The following is a 15,668-nucleotide window of genomic DNA, read 5'->3' as shown; positions in this document are numbered from 1 at the left end:
ACACAAAGCTTTTATATGGCTTCAGAAGCTGTCAAATTTTGGACTATTTTTAAGATATGTTTATGGAACTTTGTCATTTTTGAAGGTTGACAAATCCACTCCCCAGCTATTGACCAACTATTTAATTAAATTTAAATTCTCCTTTTTGTGTTTTCCACTGAGGAAAGTCAAAGAGATTGGTGACAACAAAAGTGAATGATGACAGAATGTTAATTTTTTGCCTGAAGTATACCTTTAAAAGGGATCTCATTTGCTATGTTTATTTCCTACAGGTTGCCAAATTAGGCAAAAGGAACGTTAATATTTACCTCACAGGTTGAATTTGGGTTAGTCTGTATTAAGTATTATTAGCATTATTTTAAAGCACTGGAAGTCTATGGTAGTGAGTGAGTGAATGACAGAGAAAGAGGCCACTAGACCAGTCCCGTTGACCCTTAATAGAGGCTAGATAGCAGATGAGAGGCCCTTGTTCAGCAGGTGTGTATGTGTGTGCTGCACTAACAGTCAGATATCAGCACTCTCACTACCACTCAACAACACACACGCAGCAGTGACAGTGTGACCTCGATTCCACTTTTTATAAGCAGCCACTTACTTCTGCCTGTTACCCCATTCAGGAGTAATAGTATGATGTGTATTTTACACTATAAACCCAGTGTTTTGTCCCAGGGAGTTCTCTAGCTCTGCAGTTATTTAGCATCACCATTACAGAACTGGAACACCGCTAGCTAGCTATCCATCCTAACCTTTTCTATTTGTATGTTTAGGTATGTGCGTTCACGTACAAAGCATGACATAGACATGCGTATTGGCATCCACTCTGGCTCAGTTTTATGTGGAGTTCTCGGTTTGCGGAAATGGCAATTCGACGTCTGGTCTTGGGATGTTGACATAGCCAACAAACTGGAGTCAGGGGGAATACCTGGGTAAGATACACACGTGTGCACCTCTCTTTTGTGATTAAATATAAGAGAAGTACAGTAGGATTATCCATTTGTCCTCAAACACATTCAACCATGATGGAAAAGAGATTTTATGGACACCTCCCCCTCTTGTGTAATGGTGTGGGAGGAAATTAATTGAGTTTTGGTTTATTCTCATTTTAAAAAAGGTGTCGTGTTTTGGATGTGTGAGATTGATCAGTAGTTAATTTCAACCCCTTCAGGAGGATCCACATCTCTAAAGCGGCTCTAGACTGCCTGAACGGTGATTACGAGGTGGAGGAGGGTCACGGTAAGGACCGTAACGACTTCCTACGCAGACATAACATCGAGACCTTCTTGATCAAGCAGCCAGAGGAGAGCTTGCTCACGCTGCCTGAGGACATCATGAGAGATTCCACCAACCAATCAGATCACAGAACCTCGAACACTTCCTTCACTGAGGGAACATGGAGCCCTGAACTTCCCTTCCATAACATAGTGGGCAAACAGAATGTGAGTGCAATACACACACAAGCAAACAACCACACATAAACTGGCATAGTTAAAAAAACGCATATATTAACGCATCCTCAGCGATTCTGAACCTCAAACGTAGCTGGCGAATGGAGCTTAAATAGAGGCTCTGTATCTGTTCACTGCACCTGTCTTTGAGTTTGATTTATTTCCACATCTCTCCATTTTCTTTCTTGTTCCTCCTGCATGTTTTTTTGTTTATTTGTTTTTTGCATGGTTGTGTGTAGATGCTTTGTAGCTTATATAGTGATCTGGTCTGTAAGGGTATATGTAAGGGGCCATACACAAAGAATGTGTTTTTGCATTCCACTGTGCTGCTTTTCCATAGATTTTCTATGTAAACAAACTAGACGGACATCTTTGACCATTGCACTTGTCTCTCGTATCTCTTGCAGAAACTAAAAAGGAATTTTTAATTTGGGCACAACATTCTAAAAATGAACCAAATTTTTAATAAACACGTATGGTGTTTTTTTTTTCTCCATTCCACTGCCCTGCGTCTCATGTTTTAAAATCAAAAATGTGTTCTGAGTGAATGACCCCTAACTGTTCTTCTTTACATGAAGATTCTGATTTATGTAGACAGTAGAAAATGTAGAAAATGTCACACTAATGTTTTAGATATGGACAACTACTCAGTGCAGGTTTGGGAACCCTTTAGAACATTTTTCTTGCCTCTATGTTAATGTAATATGAACTCTGTAGGTCTCTGTTGTAGTATGGCTCATGTAGCAAATAATTTTAAAGTTTTTGTTGTTGTCGGAAATGTATAGTATTCTTTAGAGGGTCTCAGTCCTTGATAGCGTTTTAAAAGGCTGTCAAGACTATTGGTTGAGGAGAATTTTTAAAGGGGTCTAAAGGGCTGTCAGGAATGAATAGTGTTCTAGAAGGTTCTCAGGCTACAAAACTAGAAGGTTTCCATGGCTGTATTAAAGGTATACTGTTCTAGAGCACAGTGCACTAGAAGACTCTTAGAACTGTTTGGTATTAAACTGTTGGCATGTTCCATAGAGTGCTCAGTGCTATTAGACAGCATTCTGTATTTTTTTTTATTCAGGGCTGTAGGACATTGTTTGTTGGATGTTTTAAGGACTGCTGGATTACAATGTTCTAGGAGTTTCCAAAAGTTGTAAGGTCCCCTAACTCAAAGCTATAGGGTATTGTCAGTATTCTATGTGTTGTAGAGTAGGGACAATGTTTGCAAGTGTTCTCAAGAATTTAGGACCGGTATCTTGTTCTAGTGGATTCTCAAAACTTTTGGCTGGGGACACAGATCTGGAGGGTTCTCAAGGCTGTAAGGCAGGGAGATAATTTCAGCTGCTTTTCAGGCTTTTTTGTGTAAGGAATGTGTTCTAGTTGATTCACAGAGATGTAGGGAAGAGACAATATTTTTTGTTCTCAAGGCTCTAGGGTAAGGACAATGTTCTTGAGGGTTCTCAAGGCTGTAAAACAGGGACAGTGTTCTGAAGGGTTCTCAAGGTTGAAGGTTGGAACAGTGTTCTATTGGGTTCTCAAGATTGTAAGATGGGGAAAGAGTTTTGAAGGTGGGAACAGTGTTCTAGTAGGTTCTCAGGGTTGTAAGACAGGGACTCTGTTCCAAATGTAGGGACAGTGCTTGAAGGATTCTTAAAGTTGAAGGTTGGAACAGTGCTCTATTGGGTTGTCAAGATTGTAAGATGGGGAAAGAGTTTTGAAGGTGGGAACAGTGTTCTAGTAGGTTCTCAGGGTTGTAAGACAGGGACTCTTTTCCAAAGGTAGGGACAGTGTTTGAAGGATTCTTAAAGTTGAAGGTTGGAACAGTGTTTGATTGGGTTCTCAAGGTTGTAAGATGGGGAACCAGCAAACATTGGTCCGACGGCAGCATCGTGTCCCTGGCCAAAAATGTAGTTCAATAAATAATAATTATTTAATAAGATATCGTCAAAGATGTCTGTTCAAATTTCATTTTGGAACTATTTTTCAACTATGATGGGACGTGACGGAGGGACGTCTTTTCAACGGTCATTAAACGTCCAAAGGTTTGCTGGGGAAAGTGTTTTGAAGTTGGGAACAGTGTTCTAGTAGGTTCTCAGGGTTGTAAGACTGGGACAGTGTTCTGAAGGGTTCTCAAAGCTGAAGGTTGAAACAGTGTTCTAGTGGATTCTCAAGGTTTTAAAATGAGCAAAGTGTTCTGAAGGTGGGAACAGTGTTCTAGTAGGTTCTCAGGGTTGTAAGACAGGGTCAATGTTCTAAAGGTGGGGACAGTCTTCTAAAGGGTTCTCAAAGTTGAAGGTTGGAACAGTGTTCTAGGTTGTAAGATGGAAAGTGTTTTGAAGGTGGGAACAGTGTTCTGAAGGGTTCTCAAGGCCATATAGGGTAAGGGACAGTGTTCTAGTGGATTCTCAGGGCTGAAGGTGGAAACAGTGTTCCAGTGAGTTCTCAAGACTGTAGCTTGGGAATAGTGTTCTAGTGAGTTTTCAAGGCTATAGGGCAGGCACTGTATTCTGGAGGGTTCTCAGTGCTTAATAGCTCAAAACAATGTTCTAGAAGGTTTTTGTGGCATGTGCAGCTGATTATGATGCAGAACTCTCTCTTGGTGTGGGCAGAGTTGCCAGGCTGTTGCTATGGTGACGTGGTTAACATAAGGGAATGTTGTCTTTGATTAATGCCGCGCTTTTGTTGCCTTTGTCATGCAGTCATCTTAACACATCAAAGAGCTCTCACTGTATGACTGGCAGGGCGACCAGCCAATTACACATCAGCTGAGAGCACAAGCTTTCACGTTGATTAGTGTGTGTGTGTGTGTGTGTGTGTGTGTGTGTGTCTGAGCTATTCAAGATGTGTTCAAACAGAAGTATGCTGACATGTTCATGTGTATATGTAAGATTATAGGGCTGGTATCCATGACAACAGGAATGTCTGTAAGGCAGTAGCAGGATTCCTTTTCTCCTTCACGCTCCGTTTATCCCTCCCTCTCTCTCTCTCCTCTTCTCTTTCATCTGCTGTTCTTTTCTTCTCCTTTATCTCACATCCTCTCCCTCTCTCTTCTGTCTCTGTTTAGGCTTTGTCCTCAGTGACGCATTGCAGCCACAGTGTGTATGTGAGTGAGTGAGTGAATGAATGTGTGTTTTAGTGGGTGTTTGGGTGTGTGTTCTGCCGAAGGGTGGTTCTGTTAATGGATTTAGTGTCTCAGTCCTTGTGTTTTTATGTGCAATCCAAAACTTCTTGGAGAATCGAAAACATACACACACGCATAAACACGGCAACCTGAGAGCATTTCCTCTGGAGTTTAACAGGGACCTCGTCTTAGAGAAAGCATTTACGACTGATCATCCATACTATTGATCAGTCTGTTCCAAAATCAATAAATAAGTCCAATAACTAGAGATCAGGGAGTCCAGATGTAAAGCTGTATATTACAGATGTGACTGCAGGTCAAACCAGCCCTTTATTTATGATGGTAGAGCCAAACTCTTCACACACAGAGGAAGAAAGGAATTGCACCTCTCTTCTTTTAGTATCCTTGACCCATGACTTCATGCCTGACTACACTAATATCATAGATACAAACTCCTCACCTTTCAGTGACAACTCACCTTTTTGAGAAAATTGCCCCACACAAATTTCCCACCTTACTTGTTTGCAACACTGTAATATAAACAATATAAGCTCCATAAGGAATTACAAGATGTGTTGCTGCTCTGAAAAGCATCAGAGCCCTAAAAAGCTGTATTTCTCCACCTTTAGGATTATAGAGATCATCTTAAATTGGTTTTCCAATATCTCCACCCAGAAGCCAATTCTGTCTCATCTACTCCATCCAGATTTTGTCAGTTTCATTCAGTACATAATCTGATTAATTGCTTAACCAGAATGAAAAACCTTGATGTAAACACCTCAGTCAAAAAAAAAAAAAAAAAATCTTATATAATCTGTTAATCACAGTAAGATTTAAAAGTACCTTGTGTGCATCTGATTGTAGTGCAGGAGCAATTTTTGCTAGTTGTTGAAGGAATGAGCATGAGGCTGATGAATGTGAATTGCTCTTTACTCACTGGATAATTATGGTTTGATTGATCATAATTGTACTTAATTTATGCATTGAATTGCCATCCCCAGTTTTTACTAATATACACTAACGTTCAAAAGTCAGTAGGATTTATTTAAAATGTTTTTGAAAGAAGTACCTCATGCTCACCAAGGCTACATAAAAAAAAAAAAAAAAAACAGTAAAAATGGTAATATTGTAACATTATCACAATTTAATATAACTGTCTTCTGTTGTAATATATTTAAAAATGTAAAGCTGAGTTTTCAGCAGCCATTATTTCAATCTTTAGTATCACATGATCCTTCAAAAAATCTAATATGCTAATTTGGTGCTCAAGAAAAATGAAAAGAACAGTTTATTTAAAATGGAAATCATCACTTTTGATTACTTTAATTTGTCCTTGCTGAATAAAAGTATTGATTTCTTTAAAAAAAAATACTGATCCCAAACTTTTAATGGGTAGTTGCTTTTATTTATATTTTGGTGTTTTGCTATTGCTGTACAACCCTGTGAAGGTCATGTTGAGTGTCGATGTTATTTCCAAGGCAGAACTCTTCTTTATAACTACTAGAGAATTCTTATTGAATATAGAATAATTCCATAAGATAATAGTCAAAAGTCCCTTCAGGGTCTTCAAGGCTATAAAATAGTCAATTTCCTTTTCCTGCTTTTAAAAATTTTATTCTGTGAAAATATCAATGCTAAGAGTAGATTAACAGATTTGTCCACACCAGTTAATAAAAGTCTGATTACACACATGAGCAAACATTATACACTGTTCTAACAGAACTAACATCTGATGAATGAGAAGTCCATATACAGTGCCCCAATAAATATTTGGGCACTTAAGCCAGACTTAAAAATGCATGAACCTTTGCGATTTTTAATTTTTTATTGTTATTTTTAGTGGTTGTATGTTGTCAGTGCCCCTCAAGTTCACACAAGTTAAAATTAATTATAAATATTTGAATCAGTTAATCGAATTAACTTGATATAGCTGAATTAATATTACAATAAATTCATCCATTCGGCCAGCGAACACTTGGTATTGATCGTCTATCAACTCTTCAGAAAGGATATTTTCCCTGACCACAGAAAATATCGCTTTCTTAGCACGTAGCTGTGATCGTAATCGTTATCAGGGACATTATTTTTTTTAAGAACATTATTCAATCAGTAAAAATACACAAAATGTACTGGGAAAATGCATGTTCCTTCATTTAAGCAAATTTGTCAATAAATTAGTGGAAAGAATGCCATTTCTATGATTTGTGCATGTCTGGTTCTTGTATTGAGAACAATCAATGTGCCAAGTGTCTTTGAAGTGTGTGATTGAAGCCGAAGGGTGATAGCGCTCAGTGAGGGAGCCAGACATTCCGGGGCCTGCATGGGTGAAGGGTTGGAAGAGTAACTTTTACAATTGTGTGTTTATCTATTCAGATGTTACACAGGTGTACTTGCAGATTAACCACAGGTGTGACTACTTGGCTGAAAACTGAAACCGAAAATGCTTTTTAAAAATTATTTATTTATTATTTAAATTAACTTTTTTTTTTTAATTAGCATCGGAAAAACATGAGCCGTGAGTGGAGTGTTCGCATGGGTCGTGAGCAACTGAGCGTTCCACGCATGAATAGAGAGGAATATTGAGCGCTGAGCATTGAGGGATGGGGCGGCATATATTTTCAGGCTTTTTTCCTCTTTCTATGTATCCTTGTCTATGTATGTTTGTGTGCGAATATTTCAGTGTGTATGAGTGAATATGAGATTTGTAATTCTAGTGTTTCTCTAGATGACTCACAGTGACCACAGCTCCAGCTCACGGCACAGATAATGGTCCTCTTTAAAGATACTTTCAACGGTCAAAACAAAATCAAATGTCTGTGTCAGATCCTGTTTATGCAAAATCCTCTACTAGTCAGCCTTCCATTTGACCTCTACCCCTGTGCTGACATTTCCGCTGATAAATACACTCTAATACAATACAACACATGCCTACACTATGATGGAAAGAAAAAAGCTTTCATTTTACTTCCAGTTCATATGTGTGATATATATGGCTGTTACTTGGTTTTCTGCAAAGAAATGTTTAGTGACCCACACACATGGAGGTCTTCTCTCATTCTTCCATGTAATCGCCTTTGACAGCATGATCCTTCTGAACAGCCGTCTTGACACAGTTTGGTTGATTCTGTTTGGTTTGAACTAAGCATCTTTCATTTTGGTTTTATGAATTAGTAAGAGCCATCATTCAAGCGACAGATGATAAAATACACATTTTATTCAGTCCTACTGTAATATATATATATATTTCACAATATTTGCATGGGCTGTGTTTTTTGTGCTTTTTAAAGAATTGAGTCATTAGCTTAGCCACATGCTAATAGTATATTCTGTTTTTCTAACATTTTGCCCTCTTCTGTTTATAAGTCTGTCACTTTCACACAAAGGTAACAGACTAATCAGCTGAATTGGCTAGTTAGACACTTGCATTAGTCAAGTCTCGCTTTACGTGTTGAGCTCTGTTTGTTTGGCTGTGTGAGTTTGTTTGTATGGGCCTTGCTGCCTATGTAGAGCATTTCCAGCCATTTAAGATGTCGCATGTAAACAGTAAAAATAACTACATTGCCAAAAATTATTTTCTTACAGTACTTGGTATTGTTGCAACCCAGTCTTGTTTTCTCATACAAATATCTAAACATTCTTAAATCAAGACACATTTACTTGAGAAGCAAAATTACTTAATGCTGGGTTCAGACTACATGATATTTTTGTCGGTCACGATAGTCACTGTGTCAGATTATACGATTTTGACTCCTAAAATCTTGTCGTGGACAAGAAATATGTCAGACTACACGTTGCTACACAAACTTTCTTCTTGTGCCGTCTTTAACCACGTGCTTACTGTCATCGAGAAGGCGGGACCATCGACTGACAGAAGGTAATGTAAGCATAAACAAACAGTGGCTAGCCGCGTGTTTTGCTCTGTTTTGTCATCAGAAAAGCCCAAAAATGTGGACAAATATCTGGATTGCATGGATATTTGGATTTCCTCCAAAGAGAAATTAGGTAACATGTTATATTTACCTTTTTTCGCTCTGTTGCGGTAACTTTTAGTCCCTCGAGGAAACATCGTAAACGCTGGAGTATTGTTGCCATAGCTTCACAAACATTTCCTCCATTGTAAAATCCACCTAGCAGGAGCGATACCATTGTCTCTCTTTTGTTTCGACATGTTTGAAAGCATGTAGGAAGGCGCTTCTGTGCTTCTATTGGCCAGTGTCACACATGTGACAGAACTTGTCGATGGAGAAAAAAATTAAACATGCTAGTCTTTCCATCCTGATGTCGTGAAGCATCACAGATGTGGCATCGGTTGTCGTCCACTATGACACACTACACAAGCTGAAACGATCGAATCTTCCCGACGGCCATTGTTGTTTACGAATTCCCACAACACGCTACGTCAAGGAAATTGTGGCAAAATCGGGCTAAAATTGTGTAGTCTGAACCGGACATATTAAGTCTTGTTTTCTGAAAAAGTTTGCGCTTAAAACAAGAAAAAATATCTTAAGATAATCTTCAAGTTTTCTTATACCATTGGCAGATTTTTTCTTCTTCTTGTTTTCAGCAAAAACCCACTTTATTTTGATTAATTTTTAATCTTAAAATCTTAGGTCACTTGGCATCTCAAGTAAATGCATCTTGTGTTAAGAATGTTTAGATATGTTTGTACTAGAATTCTAGTACTGGTTTGTGTTAGAATGTTTGTACTGGAAAATAAGACCAAAAATCTGAATAAGAAATAATTTTTATAGGGTTTGGAACAGATCTATGGAGGTGCCAGTCTGGGGTAACATTTTGCAAGTCATTAAGGTTGCATCTCTTTTCTTGTACAGTCATCGGGTTTTAGTTGAGCGGCCTGAACTTAGCCAGGTCCCGTTCATGCCATATTTCATTTATGTCATGATGTTTGTATGGTGTGTTTAATGCTAGTGATATCTTTGTTTAACCCCTTTCCTCATATGAACCTCAGCTATTTGTTATTGAAATCTTGTGTCAGCCTGTATTATCCTTTTTATACTAGTGTGTACTAGAGGTGGGCTGTATGACCAAAGTGCTTTATCATTGTATGAGAGAGTTTACATCATGATATAGTAATTTTTGCTGAAATTAAACCTCCAAATGTTACATAATTTAAATGAAGTGAAAAATAAAAGGCACCTTATTTTTATATATTTTTTTATTTTGTAGTTTGTATTTATTTGATCAACTAAGCTATAATTGCTCCCATTATAAACAACCAAGCTGTCTACACTCGAAGCATCTAAATGTGATCTTTAGTTTTCAAAATAGACTATAGTTTTTGTCTTTGTGTCAGATTTATTTTAGATGTATATGTAGAATATAGTACAATCTCTACCGGTTAACATTTTATACCATTGCATGATATATAAAGCCTTAACATGCATAATGAAAAAATCATACCAGCAAAATGTGGTGTTTTCGGGAAATGATAAAGGCTTCGTTCCTGATTCAAGGTCTATAAACAATAAATCAACCTTCTAAACCAGGTTGGACCAGATAGAAACCATGTAAACTCAACAATCCATCTGGATTTAGCTGGATTTTGCAGCAGGGAGAACGAACTGGAGCAGTCTCATATTCTGATACTTAAAATATCTGATATAAAAGGTCTGGCTTTCTGGCATTAAGGCAATGGAAATATTAGACATTGCAATGGTGTGTTGATTTTTTTTTAGATCCACTCTAAAAGATGGCCTGAGCTGTAGGCAGTTAGAAAAGCCTATTACTTACAGTCCAGAGCATTCCCTGTACAAAAACATAATCATATTATGTGCAAGTGTTATGTGTGTGTGTGTGTGTGTTCATACTTAGCTGTCATTTGGGGACAAAATTGTCATGACAAGTGAACTATACGTGGTAAAACTTCCATTTAGGACATTTGGGTATGTTGAATGTGGGAAGACAGTTCATAAGTAAATTAAATAATGCAAAAGTTTTATTTTAGAGGTAGAGTTTGGGCTAATATATGTTTACTTGTGTATAAGAATGTAGAAGTCTGTAGTTTGTCAAGTAAATGTGCATATGTTTGTGCAATCATTTTCTAATGTTTATTTTATTTTCATTCATTCATGTTGTGCAGAGCTCTTGGATGAACAGATACACACAACACACACACACATACACAACACACACCCTCTCTTAGACTCATGGGCGCTGCATGTGCTTTTCCTCTGTAGACTCTGGCTGCGCTCACACGTCACTCCATTAACCTGCTCCCCAACCACCTGGCTCAAGCCCTGCATGTGCGCGCCGGCTCACAGGAAATTAACGCTCGCATGCAGAGCGCCATCGCCCTGCGCAGCGGGGACAAGCTCCGCCAAGAACATATCTCCCCCTTCTCTCTCACCTTTAGAGAAGCACTGCTGGAGCACAAGGTAGCCTGCTCCCATCTTCCAGCCATCCTGTCCTCCCTCTCTGCTCTCTCACTTCCTCTTTTTTGCATTATTTTTGTTGGAGGTGCAAGAGAAGGAGGCGAGAGAGTGTTTTTGTCATGAGTAAACTAAAGGACGTTATGTGCCAGCAATACCAGTCAATACGTTCTTGAACACACACAGCAGTTTAAAATGTTCTCAATTACTATATCCCATCTGAAAACCAAGTTAAGGTTTTCCAGCTGTTTTCGGTCTTGTTGGTCAACCAGATGGTACACTGCAAAAATGATTTTCTTACTCAGTATTTTTGTCTTGTTTTCCTTTACAAATATCTAAACATTCTTAAAGTCACTATGAAATCAAAATGGTCAATTCCTGTTTTTATTGGAATATTGCAGTGCTTATTATAAATAATTTATCCATGCACATCATTACTTTTTAAATTTTTAAACTTTTTAAATAATTCATGTCCTCTTTAATCATAACTTACAGGGTTATGATATATTCACCAAAAAATTAAATTTCTGTCATTAATTACTCACCCTCATGTCATTCCACATCTGTAAGACCTTCATTCATCTTTGGAACACAAATTAAGATATTTTTGATGAAATCCAACAGTTTTTTTTTTTTATCCCCCATAGAAAGCAACATAATTACCACATTCAAGGTCTTAAAGGATTAGTTCACTTTTAAATAAACTTTTGCTGATAATTTACTCACCCCCATGTCATCCAAGATGTCCATATCTTTCTTTCTTCAGTCGAAAAGAAATTAAGGTTTTTGATGTAAACATTCTAGGATTTTTCTGCATATCATTCATTTCAATGGGCACCAAACGGTTGAAGGTCCAAATGGCAGCTTCAGTGCAGCTTCAAAGGGCTTAAAATGACACCAGTCCATACCAGACGATGAATAAGGGTCTTATCTAGCGAAACGATCGGTCATTTAAAAAAAAAAATTAAAAAGTTTGTGACGTCACGTAATACGCAATTACGTTGAAAAGGTCACGGTTGACATAGGCGGAGCAACCACAGTTTAATTTGCTCAGGATTGTGTATAGGAAATCTCTGAAAAGTCAAAAATTTCTGTCCTGACAAAAATTTTCTTTTAGGCTTTATAATATTAAAACACCCAGGATACGCACACTTTTCAAGCGTGAGTTTAAAATATTCTAACTGACCGCCAGAGTGTTTTTTTTTTAAGGCGACCCTTATTTTAGAACGTTTGCCCTTATTGTTTCCATGGCGACGCGTGCGTGTCACGAGCGCTAAACGTAGCCACAATAAGGGGCCGTTCACACAGAACGCGTCTTTGCGTCTAAAAACAGTAGTGGTTTTAAAAAAAGCGCAGCGTAGAACGCGAGCGTCTCGAGACGCGCCTTTGAGACGTGATGCAATAACGACAATAACGGAAATAATAGAAATAGACAAACACCAGAATTGACAGATACAAGTTTTGACATGGAAAAAAAGAAAATAAGATAATAATGAGCGCCTACTCGGCAATGTTGCCGTCAAATAAAACAATTGTCATGCCAACTTGCTACTGTAAACAGAAGCTCGCAACGCTTGCCCCGCCTCCGAGTTCTTCTGATTGGTCCACTGTTTTGGAACTGACATTGATGAGCGACGCTGCGTGTAAAAGTTGAAAATTCTTTTAACTTGACACGGCGTCTTAAAAACGCGGCGCTCATGTGAGAGGCGCTGCAAAAGACGTGAGCGTAACGGTCATGCACGTCCGTCAAGCGCGTGTTTACATAGAAAAACAATGGGAAAGTAGCGCATTGGAATAGAAAAACGCGTTCTGTGTGAACGGCCCCTTTAACACTGTATGAGAGATGGATCACTATTATTTTGTTTTTCCTTTTTTATTTAAAATATTTGCAAACTTGCTTACATGTCTTCAACTATATGATATTCCGATTCTCAAATATGTGTGTATGAGTGAGTGTGTTTTGTCGTTTAAAACCTTTATAAATGATCTTTATCTTGATCTATAATGCGAGATGGGCGCCGCCATCTTAGTTTGCACTGCAGTTCACAGAGTTCTGTCAGTCTGATTTACAGCAGGTGAATACATAAGTTTCTCCTGAAATATATGCAAGTAAGTGGCTGGTGAACGGGAAGAATAAGAGAGTAAACTTTATAATTACTTAGACCCATTATGTGTGTCTGATATGAATAAATGTCGGCAAATTATATTTGAATTCACTGTTTATTGATGGTTCCACTGACGTCTGACATCAGTGTGTATTTTATAAACTCCAAATGTATTGTTTAATGGTGCTTATGCGTATTTAAATGTCTGAAACCTTAAAAGAAACATTATGTGGCTGAAAACACTGCATAGCTGTGATGACAAGAGAACGCGCGTCCGTCTCGCAGCCAGAGCGCGAAAGCACAGTTTGAATCTAGCAGTTATGTGACATCGCTGAACATTCTAAATCCCATATGTGGAACCGTACGCCCAGGTGCACAGAAATAAACATCCCAGATATGTGGGAACGTACCGCTCAAAGGGTTAAACAATAAACTGACACAAAGACATTTGAATATGTGTATACGATCCTCCTTCCGCACATTTGTAATGTAAACACTGACTCGATACTTCCGCCTACGTCAACCGTGAACTTTTCAACGTAATTGCGTATTACGTGACGTCACGAATGCGCATCGGAGAAAAGAGCAAGGCCAGCATTTGTGCTTATAAAACTTTATTTTTTTTAAAATGACCAATCGTTTCGCTACATAAGACCCTTATTCATCGTCTGGTATCGTCTGGTGTCGTTTAAAGCCCTTTGAAGCTGCACTGAAACTGCCATTTGGACCTTCAACCGTTTGGTGCCCATTGAAATGAATGATATGGAGAAAAATCCTAGAATATTTACATCAAAAACCTTAATTTCTTTTCGACTGAAGAAAGAAAGACATGGACATCTTGGATGACATGGGGGTGAGTAAATTATCAGCAAAAGTTTATTTAAAAGTGGAGTAATCCTTTAATGTTGCCGTTCTGACGTAGAACAGGAAGCCTGCACTGTCTATACAACGTAAACTGCATAGGAGTCTGACAGGAGAGATGAAATTGTTGAAAAATAGTTGTTATTTTTGTTTTGTTTTTGCGCACAAAAAGTTTTCTCGTCACTTTACATTAACATTTATAACATTAAAGTTGAACCACTTTTGTCACGTTGACTGCATAGGAGTCTCTTATGCAGACAACATGACTAGTTATCACGTTGACTATTTTAACGATGTCTTTACTACTTTTTTGGTCCTTGAATGTGGTAATTATGTTGCTTTCAATTAGGGCTGCAAGATTTGTCACGATTAAACCGCCCGCGATTTGGCAAAGGCTGCGATTATTTTATGTGCAGCTTGTCAGAGCTGTACGGCTCTGTGATTAGTAGTAAATGCTTCTCCATCTGAAAGCCAGAGGGCGCTCTTGCACAGAAACTCTATATGCCCTGCTGCAGAAGTAAATAACACATCATATCGCTGTAGCTGAATAAACACGACTGCCTTATTCTGTGTAAGAAGTCACATCATCTCAAAGAGAAGGACGCTCAACTGTCGTTATGAAGTGAGTTTGGAGTAAAAACATGTTATTAAATGTTGTCTTTTGTTGGACAAGATGTTAATAAATGCTTCTCATGTCTGGAAAGATGTTTGACGTGTGTTGCTTTTTCAAATGTACATTATAAGCGATTCAAACTCACAGTTCTTTCGGATGGATTAGCATTTGGAGCCATACTTCATTGACAAGCTGCGCATAAAAAAACAATTGCAGCCTTTGTGATTCCATAATTGCATTTAAGTTCAATGTTATTTTTCGTATCATGCAATAAATCGTGCAGCCCTACTTTCTATGAGGGATAAAAAAATCTCGCTGAGTTCATCAAAAAAAATCTTATTTTGTGTTCTGAAGATGAACGAAGGTCTTGTGGCTTTGGTACGACATGAGGGTGAGTAATTCATTTTTATTTTTAGGTGAACTAAGCATTTAACTAAAACAAACTTCCCTTCACTCTTATATCTCTTTTCTGATGATGTGTTTACTGGCATGAGGGCGGGACAACCTGTCACTCACATGAGATCACAGCAGTAGCAAACCACAACGAACCAATCAATTCCCAATGGACAAAATCAAGTCCCGCCCTACATCTTTTTTTCTCATTCAAGAAGCCGTTTCACTCGATATACGTCAGAAGAAAAGACTATTGCAACTTCTGTTTCATGCTGACTTGAAAATACAAAATACATTTACTTAAGAAGCAAAATTAAGATATTAAGAAAAATTTAATTTAATAATTTAAGTCACTAAGTAAGAAAAATAAACTTAATTTAAATGGAAAACAAGTTTATTTTCTGTACCCCATTGGCAGACATCTTGTTTAAAGTGTAAAGTCACTTTGTTTTTATACATTATTCAGAAAACAACACTTGTTATCTTAGTTATGTCATTTTGCTTCTTAATTATATCTTGATTTAAGGATATTTAGATATTTGCAAAACACAAAAATACTGAGAAAGAAAATAATTTTTACAATGAACTCCAACTGATCAACAATCAAGGCTAATTTGAACCATATAAAAACATTTACTACTTGTTTTAAATGGATTTAAAGTGGAAAATGTCCATATTTCCTGATCCGATCAGCGGGTTCTGACAAAGAGTCTGAATTTAAATCAACACTTAGGATAATGACCCTTTGAATTC

General features: G+C 37.8%; 1 protein-coding gene across 9 annotated transcripts in view; it reads left to right on the top strand.

Annotated features, from left to right (window-relative positions):
• The window catches only part of adcy8 (adenylate cyclase 8 (brain)), a 92,238-nt gene that overhangs the window by 53,598 nt on the left and 22,972 nt on the right, over positions 1–15,668 (top strand). For 7 of the 9 annotated variants that reach the window (XM_048163424.1, XM_048163426.1, XM_048163423.1 and 4 more), the window contains 3 exons: positions 768–926; positions 1,166–1,436; positions 10,752–10,949. In XM_048163424.1, coding sequence (XP_048019381.1) covers positions 768–926; positions 1,166–1,436; positions 10,752–10,949 — 628 coding nt within the window. The remainder of the gene's footprint in view (positions 1–767; positions 927–1,165; positions 1,437–10,751; positions 10,950–15,668) is intronic. The other 2 variants (XM_048163421.1, XM_048163422.1) reach the window with 1 other exon arrangement.

The sequence above is a fragment of the Megalobrama amblycephala genome, linkage group LG17, assembly GCF_018812025.1.
Source record: "Megalobrama amblycephala isolate DHTTF-2021 linkage group LG17, ASM1881202v1, whole genome shotgun sequence".
In the NCBI taxonomy this organism is placed as follows: domain Eukaryota; kingdom Metazoa; phylum Chordata; class Actinopteri; order Cypriniformes; family Xenocyprididae; genus Megalobrama; species Megalobrama amblycephala.
This window is presented reverse-complemented; position numbering and strand designations above follow the sequence as displayed.